We start from the raw sequence: 18,516 nt of genomic DNA on the forward strand, positions 1-18,516 counted from the left end.
ATTAATAAAGTTAAGAGAGATGAAGAGAATGAAAAAAAAGCCGAGATGGCCCAGTGGTAAGAACGCGTGAATCTTAACCGATGATCGTGGGTTCAAATCCGGGCAGGCACCACTGAATTTTCATATGCTTAATTTGCGATTATAGTTCATCTCGTGCTTTACGGTGAAGAAAAACCTGCATGTGTGTAATTTCACTAAAATTCTGCCACATGTATGTTCTATCAACCCGCCATGGAGCAGCTCCAAACCTGTTCCTCAAAAAGGGAGAGGAGGCCTTTAGCCCAGCAGTGGGACATTCACAGGCTGTTACGGATACGGAAAGAGAATATTTAGAGCTTGTTCCATCACGCAACTCCAAAACATCTGGTTCTATTCTCTTGAAACATATTCGTATTACAGCAGAAGTATTAGCAATATTTGAAGAAATGGTTTTTACATATTCCATAGCTGCTATATATTGCTGTTCGAATGTGGGTTAGTGGATATACATGTGACAGAGTCTCATCTGACACGGGTTTTCTCACGATGTTTCACTGCCGAGCACCATATGAATTATAGACATAAAAATGAGTAAATTTAACATTTTTATTTTGTAATATTATTTTGCTATTCATCCATCATTGCACTATATGCAAAAATTATGAATCTATCTTCACAATTGAAGTCTTTATAACCTGATCTTAAGTTTTTTTAAAAACAGTAAAGTACAGTAACAGCCTGTTAATGTCCCAGTGCTTGGCTAGGGCCTCCTCTCCCTTTTTGAGGAGAAGGTTTGGAGCTTCTCCATGGCAGGTTGGTGGAACACACATGTGGCAGAATTTTAGTGAAATTACACACATGCAGGTTTTCCTTCACCGTAAAGCATGAGATGAATTATAATCACAAATTAAGCACATGAAAATTCAGTGGTGCCTGCCCGGGCTTGAACCCACGATCATCGGTTAAGATTCACGCGTTCTTATCATTGGGCCATCTCGACTTTTTTTAATAAGTACTTTATTATAGTATAATGCCAGAATAAATAGAAAAAAATTAACAACACTAAATAATTCATTAAATTCATAAACATTGAAATAAATTCATTTGGTTATTTTACATTAGAAATAGTGCTATTAGCAACTGCTGTGATTTATTAAACATTTGCCACAAACATTTTAGTGTTTGAATAATGTGCATGAATAAATAAGACGGCGCAATCAAATAAAATACACAAGAGACGTCGATGAATATATGTTACTACTTGTTTTATTATAAATCCTCACGACATGATTCTAGGGTTCAATGATACTATACAATTAACATAACGAGTTGCAGATGTAATTCCACTGACGCATATCGTACAACGTACTGACATACACGTGGGCGATCATATAAAAACCTACCATTCAACCATTTCTCAAAATGACGACCGTTCAAAGTCGTATTATCATATTTTTCATGGTTCGTAAATAAAATTTCTTTCAATTAGGCGCCATTCTGGGAACTGGGTTGTCGTGAAACGTGATTTATATAGTGGCTGGTTGAGGGCTCGGTGCGTGGGCGCTTGTTATCTCCGACTGTCACCGTCGGGCTACCGGCCGCACGTCGATATCTCGTCATGTCTCGAGATAAGCCAATACACGCTATTAAATACACATTTTATGGGAGTTGCTTTATGGACGATGTATACGTCATGGAATGGGAACACGGAAGATATCGTCTTATTGTTCCACTGTTAAGCCTATTAAGGAGATGCCGGTATCAATGGAAGGTTATTTCTTCACAACATTGTTGCGTCTTCTTTTTTAACGTTAAAAATGTAACATTGAAATAATGTAAGAAAGTGTAAACGTTTTGAGGATTTATTAAAATAACTTGGCGTTTATAAATATGAAATGTTCCTATAAAGATTGTTTATTTTGTTAACTAAATTGAGGGCTTTAGATCATATAATGAGATTGAGTGGACATTTGAAGCTACGGCATTCTAATATTGAAGTAACCGTGACAGTTGTCATACAAAAAAAAAGTAAACTTGAAGAAGTTGAGCTGAGGACCAGTCGAATCAGAGACAGTCATCTGATATAACGATGCTGTCATTATTTATAGACAAAATTCTAAATTTGATCGAATTATCGATCACATCTAAATTATACTAACTTCTAATAACTCTTTGTATATTGTGGGAGTATTAAATATTTAATATAATTGTTTTTTTTTATACAGAAATAAACTTTTCTTACGAAATCATAAGTTTTAAAAGGGCTGAGTGTAACGCACTTCATTAAGTTATACTGGTTTTAATTAATTGAATATAGACATATTTTTTTTTGTCATGTAATGTAATAATTTGATGTAATTTAATTCGTTATCGCATATCATTGAAACACAAGAAAAATAATGCAATTCACATGGAGGACATTCCAAACCTTGGGATCTAACTCGAAATAAATAACTAATAAAGTCCGATAAGACTGAGTCTCTACGGAGGCCACTTAAAGAGATTGCCCCGAGGCCTCAACGCACCGAATTTATTCTCACTAGATAGAATTCTGTTAATATGAGTATTCTCTCCGCAAAGATACTGGCCAAAGTGCCGAAATAAATATCTTTAAGTACAAACACGACTGTCTAGAGCAGAAATGCTAAGCGATATATATTAGGGCGGCGAGAGATTGCGACGTCAGATAATCAGAAATAAAAGAAATTAATTTGCCTTATCTTTTCTTCGACTGCATTTCCACAAAACGTCCTATTAAAATACTTTCTCGAAATACGCGGTGAAATTCTCAAGTTCTGGTTTATTCAATTAAAATGTCCCAAGCTTACGAAAGAGACAGGAATAGGTTTTTATTAAGATATAATTATGTGCTAATTGCGATGAATCTTTTGCTGAAGTCGCGAGTTTAAATCCAAGTTGTTACCGCTGAGGTTTCCACATGTTACATTTATGATTTCGTGTGTAGTAATGATATCAAATCATCTTTCTCACTTAAACTGGCTGTGCTACATTTATTGGCTGTAACATTACTATCGCAATTTATAACAAACTTTACTTAAAATTTTTTTATATGACATCGATACTAGTATATTTGGTTATGATTAATAGACCTCAATACCGTTTGATCCATTACTACGAAGGCTAGCATATCTTTATTTTTTCATGAAAAAAGAGAGATTTGTTTCAAACTACTAAGCGGTCATTGGCCTTTTCTTCTCTGTTACCAAAGACAAACCATATATTTATGCTGAAGTAGATAAATAATACTACACCCTAACTCGGATTTTTCTACTAGTATTATAAAATTAAACTGTCTCGTTTGTCTAGTAGCTAGCTTATACGACTCGGTTCAGACCAATAAATGTTATTGGATTTTTCTGTCAAGAAATTCTTAGTAACAGCTAGAGTTAGCAAGATGGCCGTGTTACACTCCTTTGCCTCGGAAGTCACTTAAAGCTGTTGGTCCAGCAGGACTATTCTGTAGGCACTTACTCGTTACTTACCCGTGAAATAAGCAACTAATGATGATATACTATTTGGATGCGCGTATTCTTGAAATGTTATAATTATGACGGTCAATGTAGCATATCATTTTCTGACATTCCACGACCGTTTTCATCACGACACGATCAGGCGCAGTATGTTCTATTTTGCCGTTACACAGAACGATGAGTGTGGGAATAGAGAGTGCGCCTGCCGAAAATAGAAAGCTTAATTTTAATTATTGTTTTCTTAATTATCATTTATATTTAATAATTTATTGTGTATTAATACCTAATATGATGAAGCATTTGTAAGCTTTCTTAGCTGTAGGCGATATTTGTATTTAAATGAAAATTTATAATTATTATAAATCTGATGACGACGTCTGACGACTACGAATCTCACGACCTCCACGGATACTGGACATTTGCGCAGGTCGTATTATAGTGTACAGGTTACACTTTTTATTTCCTTGCTTTCATAATCGGAAATTACGAAATATATATATCCATATCGGAAATTACGAAATATATATATACATATAATCCTACATGAATTAAAAGAGTTCAGGCAGAGGACTTATGGCTTGATGTGCTTTCCGTGGTACGTGAGTGTACGTTACGAGTGTATCGTGTGGCACCATCGTTTATACTCTAGGTTGTAACTGTGAATTTGAGAACTACACCTCAAAGTTTTCATTGATTCGAGCAAGAAACAATTATTTGAACTATATAGGTTAACTTATATCATTAAAATTTTACAGATATCACAGAATTTTAGATCATAAAAACCAGAAATACAGATTTACAATGCTAAAAAATAAAAAACCAAAATTAATCATTTAGTATGATATTTAAAAAAATATATTATACAAAAAAATAAAAAAAATATCTGCATGTAATATAAGTGAACCCATGTCTCGTTGGCAGATATATTAAAAAAAAAAAAACAAAATGACACGTACCTTCAAGCAATATTTATTTTCCATCACTACCCGAAAAACCCATTTAATTATTTCGCGCTCAATCTTTTATCCTGATATACTACTCAGTTATTTATTGTTTGATTTTGAACCTTACCTTACAAAAATCTTCGGGAAATATTAATGAAATTATAGTTTCATACAAATCCTGACCTTTTTATGTGAATTTTTTATACGCGATGAAATTAAAAATTTAATTTCTTAATTTAACTTCTCTCACATGCTATAACTAATTTAAATTTCTTAGTTATAGACTTTTTTTATTAACGATTTAACGGGTAGGTTACACTACTGTCACGTGCCGTCGCACTCGTTATTCATTTTTATTAGGGCATATAAGATTCACTAACCATTAATATCAAAACATAGACAAATGAAACATTGCTTTCGCGTGGTAGAATAATTAGAAAGTTAAAAATATTTAGGCCTACCTTCTTTCCATAATAAATGAATAACAAATATTTTTTATTCATAAAAGTTTTATGTAATAAACATTTTTGCGTTCAATATAAAGAAAACCTGCGAAAAAATACATTTGAATTTACTTTGCACACTGTGCCAAAAGTTTTCAAGTTAAACGAACTCTTATTTAGAGCATGTAGAGAGTAGAAATTTTATTGTCTGCGATATATCATTTACTGCCAAACCAAGATATCTAACATTGTTTACCCCTTTCCTTGTTATCCTACTTATTTCAACGTATCCAAAACGTGACTTGAGTACTTGAGGTTTTTCTTATTACCTGCCCACGTGCTGAGCAAATGTCTGTACGTTCATTCAAATGCCTGTCTCTACTCGATAGTTTTTTAGTAAAAGTCAAGTATACCATCGCTGGATTTCTCTGTCTTATTATGGGAGATGTAACTTTTTTTTAAATATAAATTAGGTAGGTAATTGGTCACTGAGCATAGACGTTAGCGCTGTAAGAAATATTAACCATCCCTTACATCACAAATACGCCACCAACCCAACGAACTAAAATGTTATATCTCTTGTGCCTGTAGTTACTGACTTTTACATCCTTCCGGTTGAACACGACAATACTGTTGTTTGGCGGTAGAATATCTGATGAGTATTTACACGGACGGGCTTGAGCAACTGCAATGTTCCTTTTTCGAATTAAATGTTTTTATCTTGACTTTATGTTTCAACTCAAAACACAAACGCAAATAAAATGTGGTGTACAACAAACAGTACCAATAAAACATAAATAAAAACAATTTCCTTTTCACGATATAAAATACTTCTATGCCAAGTTTTTTTAATTAAAATCCCATCAACATTTCAAGTGTGATTGTGTTGTTATATCCACGCGTATAATGTTATGAAGATTCGTGACAATCAGATAAAGATAATGAATATGTAAACAAATATACATATGTATATCTAATCTAATCCTAAGCAAGATGTAGTATCTTTTTTTCGATTTATATTATTTTATTTGTATATGATATTATACAATAACTTCGATTTTATAAACAAAATATCTAATTATATTTTATACAATTATATATTTACATATTAATATGACAATTGTGTGACATAAATAACTTAATTAAACCTTTCCACAGTTCGTTAAAAATCGCTGTCAATTTAATCTCGATAGTACAAACTCAATAAATAGACTCAAGTTCTTAAGACCTTATCTTTTAATAATTTCCACGCATCAAATTAACGCAAATATAAACTAACGAAACTAAGTTTAATAAAATTTAATACTCTTATTACAAATTAATCTTGAAAATTGTAAAAATTCAATTTTTAAGCGTGCGCTTGGACTATAAATTAATCAGTGGCAAGTGAACATTGCCATATGTAACGATCATGACATTTAACGTGCGCTGTAATGTAAAACAGTTGAACTCAAATGGTTGTTTTATATCGTCATTTTATTGTTATGACTTAATATTGCACAATGACGAACAACTAATGTTTTCTCTTTCTAAAATCTTTCTAGGATTTGAAAATGTCGTTTTTTTATTCTAAACCGAAAACTAACAGATTCATTGAATTGTAATTGCACGGATCATTATTCAATTTGAACCCGTCAGCTTTATACTAATTGCTTTATTCAACATATATATTATGTCGAGTCATATCTATGTAAATATAATAGACAATGTCCTGACTGGATGATTAATTACACAGCGCAGCAATATATAATAAATAGTATTATAAGGCCTTAAATAGGAAACTGAATTTTATGGAGACTTCCGTTGCGCAATATTGATGCACAATTAATAAGGATTTTACGTTTTTCCAATCTTAAATAGCATAATTAATTTTGTGTCTAAATGATTTTTTATCAATTTTGTTTTATTTATATTCAAAGTATAAAAAAATAATCAAGTTCTGATTCCTCTAAATTCATTATTTTTGAACAAATTACTCTTAGTGAATTACTCAATTATCAACTCTGTTAAGTCAGTTGCTTCAGATAATACTCAAAGAGGAGTGAAGTCTAAGGGCGAATCTGCATTAAGGATCTAGAAGCTTTCTTCAATCCTAAGACTATTCCAGGTCAATCCGCTTTAATTTATAGGTTTGGTTAGGTAAAGAGCTCATTTCTTAAGGTTTTATTGCAATACAAATTGTTATTACCATGTTTTCGTTTAATTTATTTTAGCGATTTACAATTTTTCATTCAGAGAATATAAATAAATAGTTTTTTTTATAGAATAGTAAGGCGGACGAGCAAATGGGCCATCTAATGGTAAGTGGTCACTAATGCCCATAGACGTTAGCATTGTAAAAAATGTTAACCATCGCCAACATAGTCAATGCGCTACCAACTTTGGGAACTAAGAGGTTACGTCCCATGTGCCTGTAATTACACTGGCTCACTCACCCGTAGCTCACTGGCTCACTCACCCTTACCCTGGGTAGGTGGTATCTACCCAGACGAGCCTGAACAAAGCCCTACTGCCAGGTTGGGCGATGTAAGGAATGTTAATACTTCTTAAATCGCCAATATGGTGACCACTCAACATCACATGGCCCATTTGCCCGTCCGCCTAAACATATATAACGTATAACGTAAAAAAAAGATTTTCATATTTTAGTCACTGCGCCATCTTTGTTATTTCATTGAAGTTTCAAAGTAAAAACGTATACTTTCTCATGTTATCGAACGATACGAGATTAGTTTTTTTTTCTTACACCTATTGTCGCACTATTCGCAATAAATTTCGGACTTTACGTTGCCTCGACTATCGGAAAAACTATTGTATCGTATACGTCTATATGTTTCTAGAAATAAACAATATAAAGCGTACTATTAATCACACATAGCTTATTTACAATCATTCAATAAATATTAATATTTTTGGAGTAGTTTTATTAAAATAACTAGCTTGATAAATTCTTAACCACAAATCAAAAGTATTTTTAATCAACTCTATGTAGAAATTAACTATAGTTTTATAACACATTATCACTAAAAAAAAAACGAAAAGCTGCCAAGCTTGGTAAAAATTAATACCTTTTGTTGTTTTGTATGTTTGATTGACGTCAAATATCCAGACGAAAATTTGAAACGAAGAACTTGTCAAGCTAATTCTAAATTAAATAAGTTTCACACCAAGATTGAATTACTGGACGAAATTAGGATATATTAATAAAAATCATTATTTTAGTCCAAGGTAACATCAGTGAACATTTATTTAAAATAACAATGATAACAAAATGTTGATGATCTCTATTGACTTAAATATAAGCGATTATTTAAATATGTTTTCTATAGTAGCGATTCAGTAGCGGTTGATTGAATTAATTTAGATAACGTTGTAATAAGCAATCGAATTCATATCAATATCAAGAATCTTCTTATCGTTTTATCGCGTACCAAAATACCAACCTTATCACCAAATTAGACAAGCCTGTTTAAATGAAAGCATTGTAAATGACCGCTTGATAAAGACGACGAAATGATTTCTTGGTATTATTAAATTGAAAATAATCAAAGGTACAAATTAACGAAACGAAATAAGTCTTTTTTAAAAAAATCTGATCGCAGCGATCCATCCAAGGACCCAAATACATACAAAATAAAAACATTAAAATTGGTTTTTCCCTTTAGGAGGGATTATACATATAAAGATAAATTGACTTAAATTTGAATTTACTACAGACATCAGTTATTCTACCACACCGATACCAATACTTTGTATTGCTACGTTCGATTGAAAGTTGAGTGAGTCAGTGAGATTATAGGTACAAGGCACATCTTAGATTCCAAATAAGTGACCCCATTGGCCATACCTTTAAGCGGTCCATTTGCCCGTTGGCCTTGCTGTAATAAATAAATAATAATACATGTACAGTGAATTTTACTCAAGTCCACATCTCGAAATAACCGTAATTGAGCAACGTTGAAACTTTCGAGGGAGAAGTAAATATTTACGGTGTTTCCTGTCACGATTGTTCTGCTAGTTGACAGTGACGTCACGAGCTCCCGTGTTCCGAAGTGAATATTTTTAGAGAAAGGAAAAACTCGTATAAATCCGTATAAAACAAATTGTTCCAACGTTTCCTAAAGCTGAGAAGTTTTTAACTTTACGAAGGAGCGAGACGCTGGTTGTAATTCGCAACCAATGTTTATGTTTGTAACTTTGTTGGGTCTATTTTTAGCACACTTTGTTTTTTAATTGAACATTTATTTTTAACGGCCTTAAAAGCATTATAAAAATTGTATTTATTTATTTTATTTATTTATGAAGTCTTTATTGCATACAATTTACAAACATTATATAAAATAATATGTACTTTACATATACACAAAGTACATAAATTATTAAAGTAATAATAGTTTATTTTCTCTGTAAAATGAAAATTTATTGTTTTTTGAAACCTGTACGTCCAAAATAGAGAGTGCATCTATTTTTGTGCTCTTGTGACTTATAATATCACTTTTACAATTTACTAGTGGTTAAGATTAGCTGCTGTGGCTGAAGTTTTATTAGGAGTAGTTTATTAGTTGCTTTAAAAGAATAAATCTGCTATTAAATCATTGTTAAGCTAAAATCTCATGTTTTCAATTGACATTACACAACTTTACAGATATTTAAAAATATTGAATTTGAAAAATTATTTTTGAGTAACGTTAATTTGAATGTTAAAATAAAAATAGCAGATTTCGTTTTCCTTAAATATAACGTGGCATTTATATAGCATCACGACGTTTACGGTTCATAAGGGACGTGTTATTACTAAGTAAATAGTATTGTAAATAATAACTAACGGTCCGGTAAAATACGGTTTTATACCGTGTTTTTTTTGGTATCGAGCCAAGTGGTATCCATTACGGTGCTGACATGTCTTAAGACACGGATATTTTTTACTAATAAGCATATACGGCTTTTCCTACAAATGTTGTTTAGGGTGTAATTTGTTAAACAATGTTGTGTCTTCTTCTTTCGAATGTCAAATCAATGTTTTGAAAAATCACTGCTTCAGTAATCAGCCATTTAACGAATGACCGATATCTTTTAATATTGAATAACTCATTAATTGCGATCGAACTCTATGCTGAATTTTAATTAAAATATATATATGTTTTAAATTTATTTATTCGTTCAAAACATTTTATTACTTAATCGAAATGTGAAATAACAAATGTTAGCAGTGCACACGGTGTAAGTGGTCTATGCTTTTTTCTTTGCCAGTGACTATGAGCGAATACTTATCACCGACTTCTTATTTAATAGTAAATTCATTTTATATTAATATAATTATGTTACTATTTAATTTTATTCTAAGACCTTTAAATGCTTAGAATGTTCGTAGAAATATTTAGTGCCGGATTACGCCGAGCTATACGTAACTGTGGCGCGGTTTAGAGTAAACGAGAACAGTGAGTGTAGTAATGGTTGCTTTATGTTGATTCTAATTGGTTAGGTGTCTTTCACAAGTGAATTATCTGTAGATGTAATTAAAATTACAATTTATTTTATATTTTAAAAAATACAATAATATAATTAAATATTTTGTCTATTTCTTAATACAATTCATGAAAACTGGTTAAAACTGGTTAGGATTTGATGATAAAATCTTGGAAAATTAAACGGAGCCTAAGGAACAGTCAAAAGTATATCCATCGTCAATACGAACGTTTATAAAACTATTATAATTTAATATATTTTTAATGATTAGAATTAAATGAAACTCAAATGATTAAAAATTAATTTTCGATATCACATAACATTGTATTAATTTGTACGCATTTGTAATAGAAAAACTAAAAGTTAGTGAATAAAACTTTTTTAAATATCTCATATATTTAAGGTTTTGTAAAGAATATTATGTTCCTTAAATAAGAATAAGGATAAAATTAAAACGTAACTTAATTTCAGGGTAAGCATTGAGTTCAAGATATTCGGCGCTTACGTGACCAATTTTAAAGACAAACATTGCGTCAGCTAGCCTCAGTCAAATTTCTTTCATGAATACCTCAAAAGATCAAATACTCGCCTTGAATTCTGATTAGGCACTTGTCATATGATCCGTACCATATATCATTGTTTAAATGACAACCAAATTAACTTGTCCTTTTAGTAAATTGCCTATTATGTGGTTAGCTTAATTGACGTTGATTCAACGTAACATCAGAATTTACGTAAATCTGATTTATTTTTTTTACAGGACGAGGAAGTCAAGAAACAATTGCCTGTGGTACCAAAATGCTGTGCGAGTGGCCAAAATCTCTCTATATCATTTGAAGATGGAAAATTGAAGTCAGTCTGTTCTCGATCCACGCTAACTTTTCAACCGATTTTCCATAAAGCCAACGAAACACACATTTGGAGCTATGATAGCAACGTATTTGAGACGATCGTTGGAAACCCCTGTACTTACGATAGGTAATTACGTCTGTGTAACTGTTTTAACATGTACGGAATTTTGTTTAACAAGAGCAAGACTACGAGTCTCTTTTAGGTTACTCGTAGAAACTTGTACCGTGATAAAAATAAATTATCTAAATAATATTCTTTGATCTTTTGTTCGGTAAATTGAATTTAAACAATATTTCAATGTATATTTTATTCTACATTTATACTCTACTATTGTAATGTTCGTCTTAATAATGCATATTTTATTTACAGATATAAACTAGAACCTGATAAATTTAGCAAAGATGAATTTTATCTTTTGTTCAATGGTTCTTTATTCGTACCATTTAGTCAACCACCTCTTCTTGGTACTAGAGATTTTTGTATGGAAACATTCTGGAATGAATCTTACCCAGCAGGAATTACACTTCCATTAGTCTGTTTTACATCTCCTATAGAAGAAGCGCATACTTCTGCTACTCTTATTGCTTATGCTGTGGGTGAGTCATAAAAATTAAACCTCTTTATAAGTATACTTAATAATTATACTATTTCTGAGGTGGTTCCGTGTAAGGAATACCTAGATCTTCATATTCGAACAACACCACTTGAGTTGTGTATGTGCTTAATTTGTGTATCTCGTACAGAAACGGAAGAAAATCATCGTGAGGAAACCTGTATATATTATTTACAATGATATGCTATGGGGTTTTAAATAGTTCGTGGTCGTGGCATAGCTTTGTTTAAACATCGAGCAAAATACAATTGTATGAACTTGATCAAAATCTAAAATAAAGTACATATAAATATGTATAATAAGAAATAGTATTTAAAAGAACTATAAATTTAACGGACTGAATATTCAAATCTAATTTTGATTACATTTTCAGGTCTTATAATATCAGTACCATTTCTAATAGTCACGGCATGCGTTTATATATTCATCAATGAATTGAGGGACACCCATGGTAAAGCATTAGCTTGCCACTCTATTTGTCTTGCGATAGCATTTAGCTGCTTAGCTGCTACACAGTTAGCTGGCCACGCATTTCCAGCGACAGCTTGTAACATAATGGGTAAGTGTATCAATAACTTTCATTGAAAATATTGATTTATTTATTTAAGAAATCTAATTATTTTATCTTTATTGCAGCGTATCTCATCCAGTTTTCATTTGTATCTTGCTTCTTTTGGCTGAATGTTATGTGTTTTGACACTTACTTAAATGTACGGTAAGCAATGATTTATCAATATATTTTATATTATTTTTATTTATAGGGTATAAATATTTTCTATATACTCAATGTTTTAATATCAAGAAATATTATTTGACAGTTTTTTCTCGTTTCTTAAGTATTCATGTATCACGATAACTAGTTGAATAGATCATGTGGATCTTAATTATTTTAATCATTCCCAAAATTGTTCATGGGCCATTTATCAACTCCCACAATGGGCTATTACTTCATTTATTTTAAGTAGTAGACTGCCTCGTTGGTTTAGTAGCTAGATATAACTCCGCAGATCCCAAGATTCTGGGTTCACCCCAGGTCGGGCCGATGAAGAGTTATTAAGTTTTTCTGTCAAAGATTCTCAGTAGCAGCATGGAGTCAGGAGAGAAGTATGTATACTGCCGTACCTCGGAAAGGACTTAAAGTTGTTGGCTCTGCGCCGATCATGTCGGATTGCCATCTCATCGAATTATGAGAGTGTACCTGTGTTTGTGAAAAGACTTATGTACTATAAAATGGTCTGCGCTGTCAATAATAATCTCTCTTGAAATTGGCCGTGGCTGAAATCGATCAGAAGGACATCATCATTTTAAGTATTAATATAATAATAATTTCAGTCGCTACATACATGCATCAGTAACTCGAAGAAGTATGAGACGTCGGTTTGCTTGGTACTGCGCATACGCTATATTATTCCCTGTAATCTTGCTGATTGTTACGATTACAATGGACTTATCGCCAGCTGTACCGAGTACTTATTTGAAACCCAATTTTGGTGTAAAGGGATGTTGGTTTAAGAGTAAGTTTTCAAGTATTACTTTGTATTCATCTTTAAATATATTTCGATTATTTAATAATAAAATAAATTAGCTTGATTTAATAAATCAGACAATGCACTTCCATCTTGATTATTATTTAGTAAGCATTTTAAATACATATCGTTTAGTTTATCTCCATAAAAATAAACGAAAGAAACAATAAAAGAAAAGATATTTATTTTTTCAAAGTAAGGTTTTTTACGACAAAGGGTAATTATATTTTATTTTCGTTAGCGGATCAAGCGGCGTTGCCCTATTTCTACGGGCCTGTGGCGGTCATTCTCTTTAGCAATCTCGTCATCTTTTTATTTACATCACGAGCTTTCGCCAAACATTACGACAAACTCAAGGATGTCACGCGTAAGTTAATTATTATTTTAATGGTAAAATTAAAAACAATAATAGATAATGATAGAATTTTAAGATCAAATTTCAAAAATATTTTTAACTCTGTTTATCAATAAATTTAAGGCTCATGTTAAAAAAAACATTATTAGATAAGGCTCATTACACATTACAAGAATATAATATAGATAATAAAAAAAAATGTAACGTAGTCTTTATTGATTTTTATACAGGATATATAAATTTCATTAATACGGTTGTCTATGTAATTTCATTTGAAAAAAAGAGTAATGTACTGAGTAAGGTGTTTCTTTGGTGAGAAGTTCCAGTATTAAATTGACGATTTAAGTGTTCTAGTGTAGTAAAAGTATTTTTGAGTACATATTGCTTTTATCTCAAGTACTTAATTTTTAATATATTTATTTATTTTTGTTTATTGGTTTGAATTTTTTTATCGTTTATTAAAAATACTTTTCGTATTCACATTTGTTAGCGTTAGATATAGCGCATTCAGACTTCAGTACAACAGATGATTGGGTGAGACTCGGAACTGTTCTGGGCCAGCCTGTGACAGTACAAGAGAGATCAACTCCACCGCCGCGCGAGACACAGGTCAACTTCAATCAAAGACTTAAGAAGTATAAGAAGATGTAAGTAGATTTTCTTTAATTAAATTAGATAAGTGTAATATTACAGCTTTACAAACTAAAGTGTTTTTAATGTATATAATTTAGTACCGCTTTATATATATTATTATATGCCGAAAAGATCTGCTGTCTTTTTGTTTATTGGACTGCAAATAATTTCAGAACTATCTATACTTATATAGTATCTTATTTATAATAATTCACAGTGATTTTCCTACTGACAATTAAATAATTACGACCTTATTTATAAAAGTTTAGCAAGTATTTAGTTAAACACGGATTTCTCTCTTACTTTTAAAATTGATTTGACATCTGGAAGAGGGTGAAGAAGGGTGACATAACATTGTTTTAATGCTGTAAATTCTGTTAAGAGGGTGATTAACCTAAAGCATTTGTAAGTAAGTGACGTAGCAATCGGAGTCAAAGTTTAACGTGCTGTCTCAGGTTTATAAGATTGATGAGATAATGTCTAGCTCTAAATGAATGCCTAATATAAATAATATGATTAATATCCAACCATCGAATTTATAACAATCGGTGTTATATATTTTTTAATTAATTGAATATAGATTCCGCACCTGCTGTCTTCTATCGGTAATCATGGGCCTATCCTGGGTGTTGGAGGTGGTGTCCTGGGCTGCAGGAGCAGGCACGGCAGCTGTTTCTGTGTGGTCTATTTTCGATCTAATTAACGCCTTGCAGGGAGTCGTCATATTCGCCATATTCGTCCTGCAGCAACCCGTCCGTTCTTTCATTAAGGTATTGCATAAGAGATATCTTAATCAGTCTCTTTATAAAAAAAATAACTAGCAAATGGAATAATTATTTACCCTAAAACAAAAAAAAATCTAAATTAAAAAAAATATACTAAATACTACTCTTGCTAATCCACTGCATATTGAACTTCCATAAAATAATATACGAAGATAAGATGATTGTCTTATTTTGTTACTAAATAAGCACTTGTTTGAATATCCATGTTTTTGTGGGATTAAATATACGTTTTGAAATATTTAGCTTTAATATTTTTTTAACCAAACTTGTTATAATGTCAAACATTACAGTTCAACTTAAACTAATTTAATACTTTTGTTCCCAACAGTTGTCAAAATTGTGCGAAACCTGTAGAAGAAAAAAAAACGGTTCAGAGGTATCAGTAGTAAGTGACAGAAATAGTATCGACTGCGGGCCAGGCCGGAGGGACTACGTTTAGTGTGTGATTACAATGAACTATGGAATTGGACCATTTGTATGGAATAAATCAATGTGAGCGACACCGAGACTGAAACCAGTAGCAGTATTATCCATTGGTTGGATTTTAGGGTACGCCATCAAATGCAGTTTTGGTGTATGGAAATTTTGGGACCCATTTCTTTTATTTTCTTTATATATGCGATTGTAGATGTTGTTTGATGATTTTGGGAACCATTTGTGTGAATTTGTGATTGTATATTATATGCGTTTGTTTCAAAACTAATTCGTATTCCTTGCGGTCTTTGAACTTAATATATATCAGCAAATTCATCTATCATTTTGAATTGTTATTCGTTAAAAAAATCACAATCTGCATTTGATTTTAAGCCGAAATGAAGTCTTACATTCGAGAAAAACATATAATAAATCAACTAAATCAAAATGTTATTCCTGTGATACACCTTAAATTGTTTATTTGCATATTCACCGTATTTTCACGATTACTTATACTGTTTTCGCAAAGTTCCTCAAGAAATGGCCCAGAAAGAGTAAAGTTTGTGATAAAGCGCATTGTTCCTCTGAATAGTAATATGTTTATGAAACAATGCGTGCCAGGTAAATGGACCAAGAGAATAATTTGTATTTGTTTCCAGACCAGGTAAGAAAATAACAATGAAAAAGGTAATTCCGTTTCATAATAAATTTCTGCATTATTTAATCCTTTGAAAATATAGCATTTTTCTTTTCAATTAATTTTATAATATAACAAGTTGACTACAATGAAGTCTTTGTTTGATATTTGATATATTCTCTCTTAATGTTTTGTAACCAAATGAATTAAAATTCTTCTCATACGCGACATATATAGTTGTTTTCCTTATCTGAGGCTATTTCTGCTGGCTTTCGTGAGGCCTTCATAATAACTAAACGAAATATTAAATTATTTTCTTAGATTATAATAGTTTATACTTATATATCTTATACATCATTGTACGTCTTCACTATAACATTACTAATGTACTTTTGTTCCTATATCTGTTACTAATTCAAACGTATGCACAATTAAATAAATTGCTTTGTGTAATAAGTAGCTGAATGTTTCGTTGAAGTTACCGATTGTTGCGTTAGGCCATGAAAATACACTTGGGCGTAACTTCACTATAATGTAGCGTAGGTATAATACAATATCACTATGTAAATTTATCTAAGTAATAACTCTGATAGGTGAAGATATGACTAAATTACAATATCAATTTGATTGTTTATTAATTAACTAATATCCAAGTAAAATAGTTGTTATCTATCTCTTTAAAGTTCAGATTGCAGACATATTTATTTAAACAGATGTAGATTGAATGAGTTACGCCTAAGTGGTTAGTGGACCTTACCGCTTGTTGTAACTAATTGTTAATATTAATTGTAAGGAAATACATATTTTTATAAATAAGAACCCGTGACCAAGATGTTAATGGTTCTAGTGTTTAAGAGCAAATGGAGTCCCTTTTGTTTAGATTTAGGACTTTATAAGACAACTTTAGTGCCATAAAGGTAGGTTATACTAGAAAATGTATGGTGCGATTAATTTCCTTTGTGAGAGCTAGTCATAATATTGTAATTAACGAACGCCGTAAGAAATACGTAGGTGTAAAAGTTATAATTTATTTTTATTATTATATTAAATTATGATATAATTAGTATTTATTTAGATTTAAATAAACTGAAATTGCGTTATGATTTAATTATTAATAGCTAATATAATTGTTTGTTAGCTTTAATAAAGAATGTGGTTTTGGTAACTGATTTTAGTTGAGTTTTACATGTTCATGTATTTTTTTATAATATCGTGATTTTTTTATTCATTGTATATTTACAGACTATTAATGTGTATTTATGCATGAACAAATTTATTATACGTACCATTACCAACTTATTATACATTAATTTAATATTGTAGTGTAATTATTTCATCATCTTTACGAACTAAAACAATTGGTGTAGCTTTTATATTTACATTATTTGTTTTTTATTTAGACTTTATTTTATTATGTATAACGTTTAATCTTCGATGGCTTCTTCGCTCTTTGGTATTTAAATTGTACAACCAAAGAATTATTTCGTTGATGATTTTATTTAATAATATCATTATATCATATTTTCCATGAATTGGAATAAAATTAAAGAAGGCTCCACGACAATAATTAGATTTGTAACTTCGTGAACCATTATAAATTATTTTAGATTTTCATTTATTAAACAAAATTATTTATTTATTGTGAATAATATCGAATATGTTACTATGTCGTTTCGTTTATATGACACTGTAAACTGTCTGTGTATTTTTGTTTTATATAAGTGGAAATATAAATGTGTACCTATGTAATATAGCATTGTTAAATGTTGCGGAATTTTTAAGTGAAATGACGATTTAAAATGATGTATATTTGTCTATTTTGCAAAACATGACGTTAAATAAAGAAGCTTTATAATAAAAAAAAATATATTTTATTTTACATTTCATATATCGTTAGCTGAATTATATATAAGTAACTTTTTGTCTTATTTCTCAAATTTCTTTGATACATAATATGGAATACTTATGAAATACGCTTACTATTTACCTATTATGGGAGTTGGTAAATGGCTATTCTTTACACGGGTTGTTCAAATAAACTACGAAGGACAGTGAGTTCCAGTCACATAGTTAAATAAAAGCAAAACCAATATTTCTAGTTAATGTTACTTATAATGCTATGTTTTAGTGCATAAGCTTACCAGTTTGTAACCCATGTATCAACTTATGTTTATGCTTGTGTTTAAATAAATAAACTTACAACAAATAAACTCAAACTTAAATAAATACGTGTTTTCGATACCTAACTGTATATAATTAAGAAAACACACATAAATAAAAAGGGTAAAAGATGCTTCAAACAGCTTTCGATATAGCAGATAATCGATTTAAATTGCCATTTGAAGATAAGTCCGCTAATAATAATATCCTGGGACATT

At 30.8% G+C, this 18,516-nt stretch overlaps 1 protein-coding gene across 1 annotated transcript in view; it reads left to right on the forward strand.

The window, feature by feature from the left end:
* LOC126773812 (G-protein coupled receptor Mth2-like) overlaps positions 1-17,980 on the forward strand; it is a 73,289-nt gene extending 55,309 nt beyond the window's left edge. Inside the window, exons 2-10 of the mRNA XM_050495007.1 lie at positions 11,084-11,301; positions 11,545-11,771; positions 12,162-12,347; positions 12,425-12,503; positions 13,121-13,302; positions 13,556-13,681; positions 14,160-14,316; positions 14,883-15,072; positions 15,416-17,980. Coding sequence (XP_050350964.1) covers positions 11,084-11,301; positions 11,545-11,771; positions 12,162-12,347; positions 12,425-12,503; positions 13,121-13,302; positions 13,556-13,681; positions 14,160-14,316; positions 14,883-15,072; positions 15,416-15,526 — 1,476 coding nt within the window. The 3' untranslated portion in view covers positions 15,527-17,980. The remainder of the gene's footprint in view (positions 1-11,083; positions 11,302-11,544; positions 11,772-12,161; positions 12,348-12,424; positions 12,504-13,120; positions 13,303-13,555; positions 13,682-14,159; positions 14,317-14,882; positions 15,073-15,415) is intronic.
* Positions 17,981-18,516: the final 536 nt, after the last annotated feature.

This window comes from Nymphalis io, chromosome 15 (assembly GCF_905147045.1).
Source record: "Nymphalis io chromosome 15, ilAglIoxx1.1, whole genome shotgun sequence".
Classification (NCBI taxonomy): domain Eukaryota; kingdom Metazoa; phylum Arthropoda; class Insecta; order Lepidoptera; family Nymphalidae; genus Nymphalis; species Nymphalis io.